At 43.6% G+C, this 13,660-nt stretch overlaps 1 protein-coding gene across 2 annotated transcripts in view; it reads right to left on the bottom strand.

The window, feature by feature from the left end:
* Nucleotides 1–260: 260 nt before the first annotated feature.
* Nucleotides 261–13,660, bottom strand: part of Mfhas1 (multifunctional ROCO family signaling regulator 1) — an 89,446-nt gene continuing 76,046 nt past the window's right edge. The window contains exons 3-4 of one of the 2 annotated variants that reach the window (XR_004608449.2): nucleotides 7,902–8,011; nucleotides 261–2,933 (exon numbers count right to left, since the gene is read on the bottom strand). Coding sequence is in view for 1 of the 2 variants with exons in the window: in XM_034520210.2 (XP_034376101.1) it covers nucleotides 2,900–2,933 (34 nt within the window). In the remaining variant the exon portion in view is untranslated. The remainder of the gene's footprint in view (nucleotides 2,934–7,901; nucleotides 8,012–13,660) is intronic. The other variant, XM_034520210.2, reaches the window with a different exon arrangement.

The raw sequence follows: 13,660 nt of genomic DNA, 5'->3' as shown, positions 1-13,660 counted from the left end.
GGCACCCCCAACACACACACACACACACACACACACACACAAATAAAGTAAATAGAATGAAAAACAATTAAAATAGTGACTCTTAGGTTTTTTTTCCCCCCTTTGGGAATTCAAGCCCTAAACCGATGAAAGCAGCTGACTTTTCTTCCCCTAGCTCAAATTTGAGCTAAAAACACAAAACTGTTACTCCTTTTAACTGATAAAACTGAAGCAATAACCAAACCAACCCAGAAATAATGAAACTCTGGAGCTACCATGGCTTATCCATTTCATTGTGTTTTTATTGATTTTTTTTTTTTTTTTTATTTCTGCCCCGTTAGGACAATGAACTGGGAAACCACAATTACAATTCACAGACTGCAGCATGAAAAACACACACTCCACTGGAATCCCATCAAGCCCTTCCTCTTTATTCATTCAGAAGAGTCCAGTGCGCATGTCAAATATGAGCACTGTCGGGTTCTTTTGTTTTGTTTTTTTGTTTTTGTTTTTCCTTAGAAGGGGGAAAACATTTATTCTGGCAGCACTTGTACAATCCCAGGAAGTGGTTTTGATACCACTAGTTGTAAGAATAGAAACCATAACAAACTTGGAGCGCACTTGAGAGGCACGGGGCTCCTTGGGTAGAACAATTTCCTCTTGTGCTTAGTGGATGGCCCCTCAGCTGCTGGCTGCTGAGTCTTCCCAGGTGTGAAATAAGGAAACAGAATTTCCTATACAGCGGCTGAAATTCTTCTTGGGCAGAGTGGCTTCTGTATCTCAGCCCTCCCTCCCCTCCCAACACACACTGAGGCAAGTTCTCACGCTTTGCTGGAGCTTTGTCAGGCACATGACCCTCTGACCGTGCCGACCCTGGCCACAACACATGTGACCACCAAGGTTCCCTCATTTACGATGCTTCTCTAGGGTTCAGATGACAACACACAACGCCACTTGTCAGAAAGTAGCAGATATTCAGAACATGGGCATCTGTGTTTATGAAAATAGCAACCGTTTGCAGGGTATGCTCACCCAAGGAGCCTAATTTTCATTCGACATGGCCCTCTGGGGAGTAAGCCCAAAATCATATAGGACATTGAACTTTGCTGACTTGATGGTTTCAGAACGGTCTGGTGCCAATTTAAAGGAAAAAAAAAAACAAACAAAAAAGCAAACAAAACCATAAACTATTGCCCAATAATTCGGTTGTCTACAAAGCAAGGGGAACGTTATCCCTTCGGTTTACACTTGCACACATACACATGAGACCTATGACAGAAGAGATCAACCAGATTCTCACCCATCCTGCAACTGTGTTCTAGAAGGAAAAAGAAATTTTAAACTGGACTTGTCATGTTCAAGTATTCAAAAATGTAAAAAGATACAATCCCCCCACTAGATTCTGATTTCTGAGAAACTGCCTCTATGGAACAAGCTGGGAAAGGGGGGCAGTGAAGTCAATTGAACTGATTCAACACGAATCGATTTGTATTGTCTCAACAGTGCAGTTACCTACTTGCATTTCTCTTAAAGACGTGTGGTGACTGTGTGTGCTGTGACATTCTAAGAGTCAATACAGACGACAGAGGAAGACCAGCTGACACACTTTTTTTGTGGGGAGCAGTCAGTTTTACATGCTTCCTGTCAACACACGGAGGAGGCGGATGTAAACAGAGTCCTTTACATTCTTCAAAGAATGTGTCTCTACTGCAGCACATGCTGTTTGGCCCTAACTAGGAGGACACTGGAGAGCAATTTGTGGAGTTTGCTTTTAAGTTTACCTCCTAGAGATTTCAAAACAAGGGTTCTACTAGGACCTTGGCAGCAGACTTCCTCCAAGTGGCTCTGTATGAAAAAACAGCCAATGAGGGATGGAGCTCCGTGAAGGGATGCTCCTACAGGAAGGCCAACAGTCAGATGTAGAGGTTCACAGAGGGCTCTGTGAAATCATGCACACTGTTCCGGGGTCAGGGAGAGGGGGGTGCATAGCAGTAGAATGGCTGCAAGGTTTAGAACTGAACTCAGATTATCTCAAGTTGTTCCAAGATCCGGGTTTTCGGAGATTCTTCACCTCATTTGGCTTCTAGGAATACATCTCTCTGCCCCAGCAGTGCTGATGTGTGGGGACAGAATATTCATCATTCTACCACCACGCCCAGTGACTAACAAGCAGGGAGGTGCCATGAATAGATGGGAGGGGACTCTGTCTGAACACTGAACACTCCTGGAAAATTCTAGAGTTCTAGGAAATAACCTTGAATCTAGCCACGGACTAACAGGGAGAGGCTAGCTTTCCCTGTCCTTTTCAGTTGAGCAGGTGGGCTAAAGAATAACGAAAAGAACCCAAGGTCTGACTCTGAAAACCATCAGCCTCATCTTGGCACAGCGCTCGTGCAGAATATTGCACCCAGTGTTAACTAATGCTAGAAGCGCCAAACTGTATAAATTTAAATGTATTTGCATATTATAAAAATAAAGATTAACATATACATTATCTTACACTAGTTACGGAACGGCAACGAACGTCAGTTGATCCCTCCTTCACATTGAACAGAACTGAAATCTGAGTGCTCTAAATACTGCCGCCTGGCCTTGGAGCTATGGCTCATGTGTACACAGAAAACACAATCCCTGAGAAGCCTGTTAACTTTTTTTTTTTTTTCTTTTCTTCAAGTAGCTCTCTCCTTGGAGGATCACAGTTCTGAGGTTCAGGTTGTGAAACATTTGCTCCATGTTTGCTCCCATCTTCCCAGCCCCCCTCCAACCCCTCCGAGGGTCCTCTGCAAGCACCCTGGTGCGCGCGGTTTCACTCTGGGCCCCAGAAGGTGCTTGGAAGCATGGCAGTCTCGCCAGGGGTGGAAGATGTCCCAGTCGGTTCCCGTGCTCTGTTAACTCCACGAAAATTCCACAGCCACGGATGTCACTGGTTCCTGTGCTTCTCACCAACGTTCTTCCTAGGTAGAAGACAAAATGACAATAGTCTCGATTATAATGAAAAAGAACAATAATATAAACGAGACATCTGCACAGATTTCCGTGCCCACTTCTAAACTTCTCTACGAATGTGGATGCCAGGCTCCTGCTGACCCACGGAGTAAGCAGTCTTCTTAGCGGTTAGTCAAAGGTTTGTTTGTGATGCTCACTAAGCCCAGGTCAGTCGTAAGTGGGGACCAACACTAATTGCTATGGCCAGACTGGCACCAGACCGGAACTTTACAGATGAACTAGCTTCGTAATGAACAAGCACAGCCTCCAAACATAGACTCGCTTCCTCAGTCAACACACAGGGACACATGAATAACCATCCCCCACCCAGGCTCAGAAACACATGCCTCAACCTGAGCTGATCTGGCTACCACCACTAAGCATGCTTTTCTTTAGTGTTCCAAGCAAGGGTGTCAGGCCAAATCCAGGGTGTCTGAGCGTGGCTGGAATACACTGCGGCATTCTCGGCCAACTAAATAATGGCATTTGCTGGAAACAAAACAGAGAGGAGAAGGTCAGGCATCTCTGGCTTTTGTTTTGGCTTTCTATGACTCTAGGCAGTGGGATTTTTCTAAGTGTTTTAATGACATTCAATGGCATACAAAGGCAAGGCAAGAAAAGGAGCATAATTTGCTCCACCCCCACTCCATCTCTCTCAATGCTGTTTTATTGCAGAGGCTGGTAATTCACTATCTATCTAATATGCCTTTCAGCCCATACAAGAAGCAGCTTAGTCGGTGCCCTCAAACCAGGAGCCTTCTGGCTACTGCTCGCATACCAGGAATGGCACTTTTCCTTGTAGTATAGTATTGCTCGTTTTTTCAATTTTTTTTTACTAATCCCATCAGGTCCTGGGGGGAAGATGCCCAAGGGTTATGGCATAGCTGGGCTTTGTTATAGGACAGGCAAGACTCCAAAGTGTATTTGATAGGTAGAATAGAGGTCAGTTTTTTGGGGGGTTCTGAAGAGTTTCACATTTCTTTGTCACTGAGCCATATGAAAATGTATGAAAACCTAGCAGTATAATAAACTCCTGGCAACAAAGATTTTGAAACCGTCTCAAATTCCAGTAATAATACGATACATCTAGCTGTAAGCAGATGGACATATGAACACACACGTCTTATTCAGGCAGTTAACGGCGTGGCGTGGCCTGGCTGCCAACTCTCAGTTCACATGGATGGCAGAAACTGCTTTTCCTCAGCGAACATAATGAACTTTCAGAAACGCAGACAGTTATGTCTGCTGTCTGTTCCCCTGAGACACACAAGGCTCTGAGAAAAATCACCTGAGGCTGCTACAGGGGACATTCCGCTGTCACCACTTGCAGCATTACCCACATTGTCACAGCTCTTGTTAACTGTCCACTGTGCAGATTCTAGAATCACGGGGGGGGGGGGGGGGGGGGGGAAGGGAGTGGGAAAGAGCCTGGAAGAAATTATCTTGATTAAGTTAACTGAAGAAGGAACTCTCTGTGGGTGGGACCATTTCCTGGCTGAGATTCTGGCCAATGTAAACCGGGTACTGTTTTCAGTCTGACTGTGATTGGCCAGCAGCTTTCAGATCTTACTGCCATCACTACCTCTTGAACCAAGAGCCACAACACACCCTTTCTCCCTTAAGCTGCTTTTAATCACAAAATTGTATCGCAAGAACAGGAAAAGATACTAGGACACATCAATCCCTCTCTTCACCCACCAAATCTCCAACCTGCTCTACCTTACTGCTTTTCAATCTCAGCGAGCCAATCCAGCCCTTCGAGGTCCACCCCAAATGCCACTTCCTGAACCTTTACCTGCCATTTCCCACTACTGTTCTCAGTGCTATTCATAACCTGTCATCAAATTTCTCTTTCAACCTGACATGGCTGTCTTGTCTGGCTACTTCTTTGGTTCCCACTCTATGATTCTTGTGGACAGGTTACTTCTGCATCCTCAACACCTGCCCACCAATGACCACCAGAGTGCAAAAACTCAACACAGCTACGCAAATAAGTCACAGACAGAAAGTGGTTAGGGTACTGTGAGCTCCTTCCTATAACAGCATAGTATTAAACCGTATAAAAACAAGTGTACAGGACAAAGTAATTGATTAGAGTTAGCAATCTTGGCTTTCCTGAAAAGAAACTCACATCCTTGGCTACAGGAGCAAAGGACTTCCATTGGTAAGAAAGCCAGGTGTTAGTCAGCTGAGGACTGAGAGCTAGTCAGGGGCCACTGTGCTCAAATGCCCCTCACTTGAGGGGGGCTATCTCTTAGGTTAGCAGAGAAGGTGACTGTGAAGGGCCTTTTGAGTCACACTGAAGGTTTTGAACTTGAGCCTACAATCACCAGGAAGTTACTCAAAGCTTTTAAAAACAGATCTATGTGACAGGCACTGACATCACAACATAAATATTAGAGAGGGGGGTAGAAAGAGATGCCTCTGGTTAAGAGCACGGGCTGATTTTTCAGAAGACCCTGGTTTGATTCCTATCATCTACATACAGACAGCTGTGAGCTGTCTAGGGAATGGAATCTAATACCCTCTTCTGGCCTCCAAGGGCACTGGGCACACATGCTACATAGACATATATGCAGGCAAAGCACATAAAAGAAAAGAAATAAATCTTAAAAATTTGTATCAGTTTGAAGGATAAGATGACTAGATCAGTTAAGGAGTATCAATTATAGGAATCTTGGTGGATACAGAGTCAGAGGAAACCACAGAGCTAAAGAAAGGGCTTATTCATGTCAAGGCACACTGATAAGATGGGCAAATATTCTGATGACAGAGAATATAGGTATAGAAGCTATCGAACCTGACAGAATCCTAGCTCAGACAGACAGGCACAAAATTCTACCAATGCCCGAGACAGAGATGGAGCAGTGAAGACTTCTGGGAGGAGAAGAAGGGAGTGCATGCAGTTCTCCACCATAAAGCCCACAGGACACTCAAGGGGCCGGCAGATGGGATGCTGTTACATGAGGTAAGGAGTTGAGAAGGTTCTATCTGAGGCTTAGATCTAGAATCTTCCCAGGTTGGAGTACCTGCCCCAACTCTGGACAGGAAAAGAAATGCTGGCTCAAAATATTTGGCTATGTGGGATGAAAGGAAAACCATAATATGTCTTAATTGTGTTTTTCATTTTCTGGATTTTGAGATGTGTGTAGAGGGTGGCGATCCTGGAGGGACTGGTCGTCCTGGAGAAACTGTTTCTAGAGAGCATAACAAACAAGCCTGCCAGTGCCGTCTTTTACACCCCAATATGCCAGGTCACATGAAGATTCCACCCACTCCATCCCCCATCCCTCCAGGACCTAGCCTTTGCATCCACACCAGCCAATCCTAAACTTGCAGGCCTGCCTTGCCTTATAAACCAGAGCAAGGCTGTTACCACAGCTCCTCCTGCCTGGTCCCAGGAGCAAGCCTGTGCTACCTTTGTGTAGCTTGCCCTGCTCTCTGTAGATAATGTCAGTTGACTACTCGACTTTTAGCCTTACTATCTTTAAAAACGGGAACCCACTTTGTTTTAAAATAGACACAGGAATGAGAGCATCCGGCACTGCGAGAACAGCCCTGAAGCCTTGGGCAAACCTGTGCCATTAGTACCTGGAGTGTGGGAAGCACTGTTCCCTGCTTTATATGACTTACAGGATTATTACCTGGATCAATGTGTCAGGGGGCTTTACCCTGAGGGATTTTTGTCTAGGTGTTACAGGTATTAGTGACTACAACATGAAAGATAGCACAATAAACCAACATCTTTTTTATGCGAACAGCGGTAGGCATTGAGGGCACCCATTAAACAAATTTTTATTTATTCTCCCTTGGAGATGTGGGAAGGGAAACGACCATTCTCACTTCTCCAGCATACACATTTACCTTCTTCTGTAGGCAGACCCCTTAATTAATAAGTGTCTACATAAACCAGTGGGCAGGTTTTTACCATAGTACCCACAGTATCGAAATATTTTATTTATAGTTTTTACTCTCTAGGCCCTCCAGTGTACACCGCATATATTCCTAGTAGAAACAACAGTAGGTACATTCATTGAGCATCTATTTGCTCTGTGCAATTACATTAAATACTGTGTTTGAAATTGCCTCTCCCTGCCGTGTGTGTGTGTGTGTGTGTGTGTGTGTGTGTGTGTGCATTTTTAGATGGTTTTGTCTACCCTTGTTCTCATAAAAAGGAGATGTTGGTGTAGTGTGCTCTTTCATGTTGTAGTCAGTAATACCTGTAACACCTAAACAAACATCCCTTAGAGTAAAAACCCCTGACACATTGGTCAGTAATACAACCTCATGAAATAAGCACCTCCACAAATCTACATTTTTACCAACATCTAACGCTGCAGCACTAACAGTGAAATCTGCTCAGCAGCCAGGCAGGGGACAAGGTTAATCCAAGCACTAAGGAGACAGAGGGAGGAAGTCAGCAAAGTGCAGCCTAGTCTTGACTACATAGCAAAGCCATCTGAAAATAACGGGGGTCGGGGGGTCGGGGGAGAGACTGAGAGACTGAGATTCAAGCTAGTGCAATGAAAACCCCCCTCCCCCTGCAGCTCACACAACCTTGAGAAAATAAACCTAAAACACTGTTCTCATGAAGTTCCATGAGGGTAACCAACTTGTCTTCTTCCTGGTGCTACAGTTTGTACAATCATGTAAATTAGTAAGTGTGCATACACACACACACACACACTCACATTTTCCCCAACAGGGATCTAAGATTACTTGACTAGTCACACTACCCTAAGTTAAGTGAAGAACGGAGCATTTTACTGTTTCTCTCTATCCCAAGCATGAGTGACTCCAGACAAGCAAAACAGAGGCCTTGGGTTCTCTGCACTATGGACTCTCTTCACTCCCAATCCACCCCATATTGTCCCTCAGTTCTCCAGGGTCTTAGTGCCACACCTATTCAAGAGACTCTCTGATTCCCAGAGACTTACCCTTAAAACTTGGTGCTCCTAAAGTCACAGAGTGGGTACAGTAAAAATGGTGGCAGAGGGGAAGAAGCACTATCCTTTCCACTTAATTTTCCAAGAAAGTATGGAGAAACCTGAGCAGAGAGGGGAGAAGTCCAGAATCAATGTAGCTGACGGGAGACTCCAGGATTCAAGATACACAATTCCTCCCATCCGGGAGAGGCCGCCAAGCAGTGAGAGAGCCCCTCCTTGGCAAGGACAAAATAAATAAATCCAATACATGGGCGCTTCTAAACAGTCTACTTGACACTTAGCTGTAAATACGTCTCCTCCAGCACACACGTCGCTTCTGTTTTAAAATTCCATGGTCAATGAATATGGTCCACTGTGATAAAGGCAAATTTGGGTCACTCCATTTCTCCTTAAAATGTGTTTTCAAACCCAAACTAGTTCATCCGGGGGGCTTCGAAATTTTAGCCTAATTATTTGGTGAGCTAAAGGCCACAATCTTCACACTAGTTGTATATCTAAAAGGATATTTCAGTGGGTCTTAAGTATCCTTACGTCATGACAAGGCCACTGCAGAATTCCTTGTGTGAAGCTATCACCATACTTTTTAGAATACTTACAGTAGTAGCAAGAAACTGGCACCTAGTGGTATCTAGACTGTGAACTCTACCATACAGGCAATCATCAAGGCTTTTCAAAAAAAAAAAAAAAAAAAAAAAAAAAAAAAAAAAAAAAAAAAAATTGAATGCAAATCTTAGCTCTGCCCTCTATTGTTAAATGTCTTAGCTCAGCATTTCCAAGCCAGAAAATGCTGGCTTTCATTTAGAATACTTTTGTTGATTCTATTAGCATACCATCTGCCAAAGTTAGAGTTAACGTCTTTAATCCTTATGAACTCCGTCCTATTCCTACAGGATGGAGCACAAAGATGAAGGAACAACTAAGAGAAAAGTCACCTATCAGGAAATAAAAATTAGACATGCCTCTGCCCTGCATGTTTCAGGGTCAGCTCATAAAAACCATACAAATGAACAAGGGTTGTGTGTCCGTGTACTTGGGAGGTGAAGTGTTTTGTTTGTTTGTTTTTGTTGTTTGTTTTGTTTGTTTGTTTGTTTGTTTGTTTTGGGCTAGTTTGTTGAACTCTTTCTGGTCCTCACAGGAGACTCAGTAGCCAAGTTGGGGTTAGCAGTCAGTTTGTAAGAGAGTACACACAGTTTAGTGATGGAAAGGAGGACACTGGTCACAATTTCTTTGGAAAGAAAAAAGTAACAACTTTCAGGTTCAGGCCACCTAAACATGAAGTGCAGCTGGCCATCTGTCATTTGCCCAGAAGCTCACACACCCTGCGGACTAAAACACTAAGTGTCTCAACCTGAAGAGAGACTACACAGAGCCAGGGATTCACAAACAAACATGTAAAACATTAATTAATTCTGACTAGCTTGCTGTTGTGCAGGTAATCACACAAGTTGTGAGTTCATGAGTGCAGCGGCCCTCTCTCATCCAGAAGGTATTGTTTTGCTTTGGTTCTCTCCAGTCTGTGCCACTTAAAATCATTCTGACCCCTTTCCACAATGGCCCCCAAGCATTGTGGGCAGGAGTGTGATATAGAAGTCCCAACTGTGACAGAGCACTCAACAGGCATTAGTCTCTGCATTTTAACCAGATGTGAGAATCTGCATTAACAGCCATCTTCTGCATTGAGATACTTCTCTGATGAAGTCTGAGAACTATACTCATCGACATGTATAGAAATATGAATTCAGAGTGTAGCTTACTCTGATGTCGACTTACAAAATAATAGTAGTAGGCTTACCCCTAGGGTCAATGAGCTCCCGAACCATGAGTTCTTAGCTGTTTATATAGTACCAGAAATATGTTTCCTCCTGTGACGGGGGCCTTAAATCTAATCAGGAAGGAGTTGGTTACACCTATAATAGTTGTGCCACTGTTGCTTCCATGAACCTATTCTGCCATGCTGGTTGTTAATTGCAGCGCACCGAGTTCATCAGTGGGTGAGACCGTTGGTAACTTTCCTTCTCCGGAAGCCTACATAGCTTCTGGTACTACTGAAGGCTGGTCAGCAGTAAGAAACTTCCTGATTAGTACCAGCTTGACTTTTCCACATCCTATGATCAAAGTATATGGTGGTTTCAGCAGTAGGGTTATAACATCAGGTTCATGTAAATAACCAAGGACAAATGGCAATAGCATGCATTGTTTTGGGGTATCATCAAGACACTGAAGTCTCCCAACAACTCAAGGGGAGATATCCTTCATTTGGTACTGGGCTTTTTCTTGGGCATCTAATGGCTTCTGAGAAGACCATTATCCCTTGTGTAGAGAGATTTCCATTAAATTCACAGTCTCCTTCCCCTATCTAAGGAGCTACTGACAGCTGATAGCTTCTGGGGGAGAATCAGTTTTCCTTAAGGGGTTGGCCCTGGCAGATGGTCTCCACACCTATGGAGCAACACAAAGCGAACTTAGTGAATTATTTAAAACAAACAAAGAGAGGGCCTGAAGTTGGGAGTAGTTTGGAGGATGGATCTAAGAAAGAAATAACTAGGGAAAGGAGTAGGAGATGATCAAAATATGCCTATAAAATTATTAAATGTTACTAAATATTTCTTAAAGTGCAAACAAAAATTATCTTTTTATTTTCTCTCTACTGTTCCCAGGGAGAGTCTAGTCAGCCTCCTCCTGATCCTCCATCTTGAGATTCTGCATCCTCAGATTCAACCAACAGCACATTGAAAACACTGTTGCATAGAGCTAGTGTATCTGTACAGGCCATGTACTTTCTTTTTGTCATTATTCTCCAAATGATACAATGTAGCAACTAGAGTACTTCTACTAAGTGTCAAAGTAATCTAAAGGTGATTTAAAGTATACAGGAGCCTGGGCACGCCTGTCAGTTTGTCTAATTAACAAACTCATTTGCCTTTTTTTTCCCAAGGCAGGGTCTTACTATGTAGTTCAGGATGATTTAGAACTCACCATCCTCCTGAGTATCAGGATTACGGGGCGAGGCCCATCTCATTCATTTATAAAAGCACTTGAGTATTTTTTGCTTCTGGTATCCAAGAGAAGGTGGGGTTCTGTAATGATTCCCAAGTAGTTACCAATTCCTCACATCCAGGGATTAGCATGCTTGGCTACTGAGCTACCAAAAGGCTACAACTAGGAAGTTCTGAAGGAAGCTCCTCACCTCCCTCTGTGGTACCCTACTTCTCCTCCATCACCCAGGAAACAAGGCGCTATGAGTGATACATGGTACCAAGTTACTTCATCCTGTTTGGACTGAACTGTGCCAGTAACAAAGGGTTTATGAGAACTTATTTCAAACTCAAGAATCTGCTTAACGTCAACACACCAGCCACCAAAAAACATTCTGGAAAAAGACACTAAGCACACTGGTGACACAAACTAGGTGCCACATTAGATCAGAAACAAGTAATGGCAATTAGAATCCTATTCCTTCTTGGGGTGGTGAAGATGCTTAACATAAGACAGGGGCAGGGAGTGGAGAAGCCACACCATTCAAAATACACTGAGCATCATCGAGAATGGTGTAAACTAGACATCAACAGGCTTTAGGACCATGTGTGACATAATCCATGTCAAGGAAGTCTTTGTTTCTTTGTTATTTGAACACCTCTGCTGTCAAATGTACAGTCATCCCATGCCAAATCCTTCACAATCATACAAAGTGAAGAAAGAACCCTCATTTGAATAGATTAGCCAAGTGCACAAGATGCATCTGCTTCTCCCCTGGTGCAAGAAAGAAAATGGACATCTGAGAGAAATTTCTACCACCCACCACCAGGACAAGTCACAGCTCTAAGCCTTTAGGGAAGACCTACTATGAGTCTCAACCTGAAGACCTACTACTTACTCCTTACTTTGCACCTCTCTTCATAGGGGAGAAACATCTGGAAATTTTTGTACTTTAATTTTAACTTTTAATTGTGTGGGGGATGTGTGTGGGGGTGTGTGTGCAGGTGCAAAGGCCAGAGAATTCCCTTAGGCTGGAGTTACAAACTGTTGTGATCTAACCCATATGAGTTCCAGGGACCAAACTCAGGTCCTCTCCAAGAGCAGTTGGCATTCTTAACTGCAGGGTCACCTCTACCCTCAACATACACATCTTTTTGTTATTTTTTTTTTTAATTTTATACCTGGAATTTTTTTTCAAGTGAGAAATAGAAAAGTTGGGGATTCATGTGGAAGTACCGAATAGCACTCATTGATTCTTCTTTTGTTTATAAATTCTACTGCATCACTATTTCCCATATGGCTATAGGCAGCCATTAAATGTCAAGTCTCTGATACCTGAGGGGAGAGGAAACCAGACAAATGATGCCTTGGAGAGACCCTTTCCTTCTCCCCAAAGCATTAAAAGATTGATGTCAATGACATAGAGTGGGGTGTTTATTCTGGTACCTGGGACTGCTGTGGTTAGCACCTGCTGTCTCAACATAATGATGAACAGGGTTCCTGGGACTCTTCATCCTTTCTTGATGTGAACAGTGAGCAGAATATCATCCTAGTCAAGTGTAGAAGAGACAGAAGCATCTGACCACACTGCTACATGTCCCAGGTTCTGCTTAGCGGTTGGGTTTATACTGGTACAACAGAGAAAGGGCAAGAGTCCTGGCTGAGAGGCCACCCTTAGAAGGGCAGGGGTCAAAGAGCTAAAGTCCAGCGCATGTACTTTAGAACCAGCCAAGTGACTTCTGTGTCTCTTCAAAGATGCACACCTCGCTACTTTCTCTCCGTACATTTTGATGCATGTGCTCAGAGGAAAGTCCAGTCTTGCCCATCTGCCTGCATTGTACGGGCTGCTATAGAGGTAGAAATCACTTCATAGAGAGTTACTTAAGTTAAGTGACTGGAGCTTAAAGGCAGTGTTTTGGATTGCTGGTCCTGCCTGGACACCAAGCCTCAGCCTTGGGCCAAAACCATATGACTCAATAGCTAACCCATTTGACTGCTATCTGTGGCTTGGACATTCCAGTGGGCCTGGCCTGGCCTGCATGCTTGCTTTTGTTTAGTGTTCATGACTATGGGTTGTAGATGCTTCAGGGCATGAGTTTCTTTCTAATTGGATTACAGACACTGGCTTTTATCCTGATCGTCATGAGAGAGATCATTTCTCCTTGCCTCCTTACTAAAAAATAAGTCTGGCCAAGGATGCAAAATTTTCATATTTAGGGAGCAGGCCTTCATCTGGAGCTGAGAACTGTACAGCCAAGATGCTATCATTGCTAAGACAACAGAGGTCCAGTCTCCAGTAATGTCTCCCTCCCACAGATAGAGAAGTTTAAGCCAATTCTGATGATACCCAAATTCAAAGGTGGTTGTTCATTTATATTCAATAAACTGTCAGGGAGAGGCTGATAGCATGTTTTTGTTTTGTTTTGTTTTGTTTTGTTTTATTCCAACCTGGTAAATGGGGTCTTACTGTGGTAGAATAAGAAGCCACCCATGGGAATGACTGATAACTGGCTTTGTGCCATCAGGGCATCTGGTCCAAGCAGATATTTAATTCTTGAATCTATCTTGTCTATTAAACAGCATGGAACCATATGAAAACAATTGATTAGTGTCTCTAGTGGCTCAGGGACATTTACATCAATACAAAGTATGAACTGTGTTCTGTACCCCACTTCTATAACACCTCTTTATCCCTGCCCTGGTGTATCTGAAAGACAAAGAGCAGGAGGCACAAACTCAAAGAAATTGCAAGGCAGGATAATGCCTGGGTTTTG

The sequence above is a fragment of the Arvicanthis niloticus genome, chromosome 16 (genome assembly GCF_011762505.2).
Source record: "Arvicanthis niloticus isolate mArvNil1 chromosome 16, mArvNil1.pat.X, whole genome shotgun sequence".
NCBI lineage: Eukaryota > Metazoa > Chordata > Mammalia > Rodentia > Muridae > Arvicanthis > Arvicanthis niloticus.
Note: the sequence above shows the minus strand (reverse complement) of the source record. Positions and strands in the feature narration are given on the sequence as shown.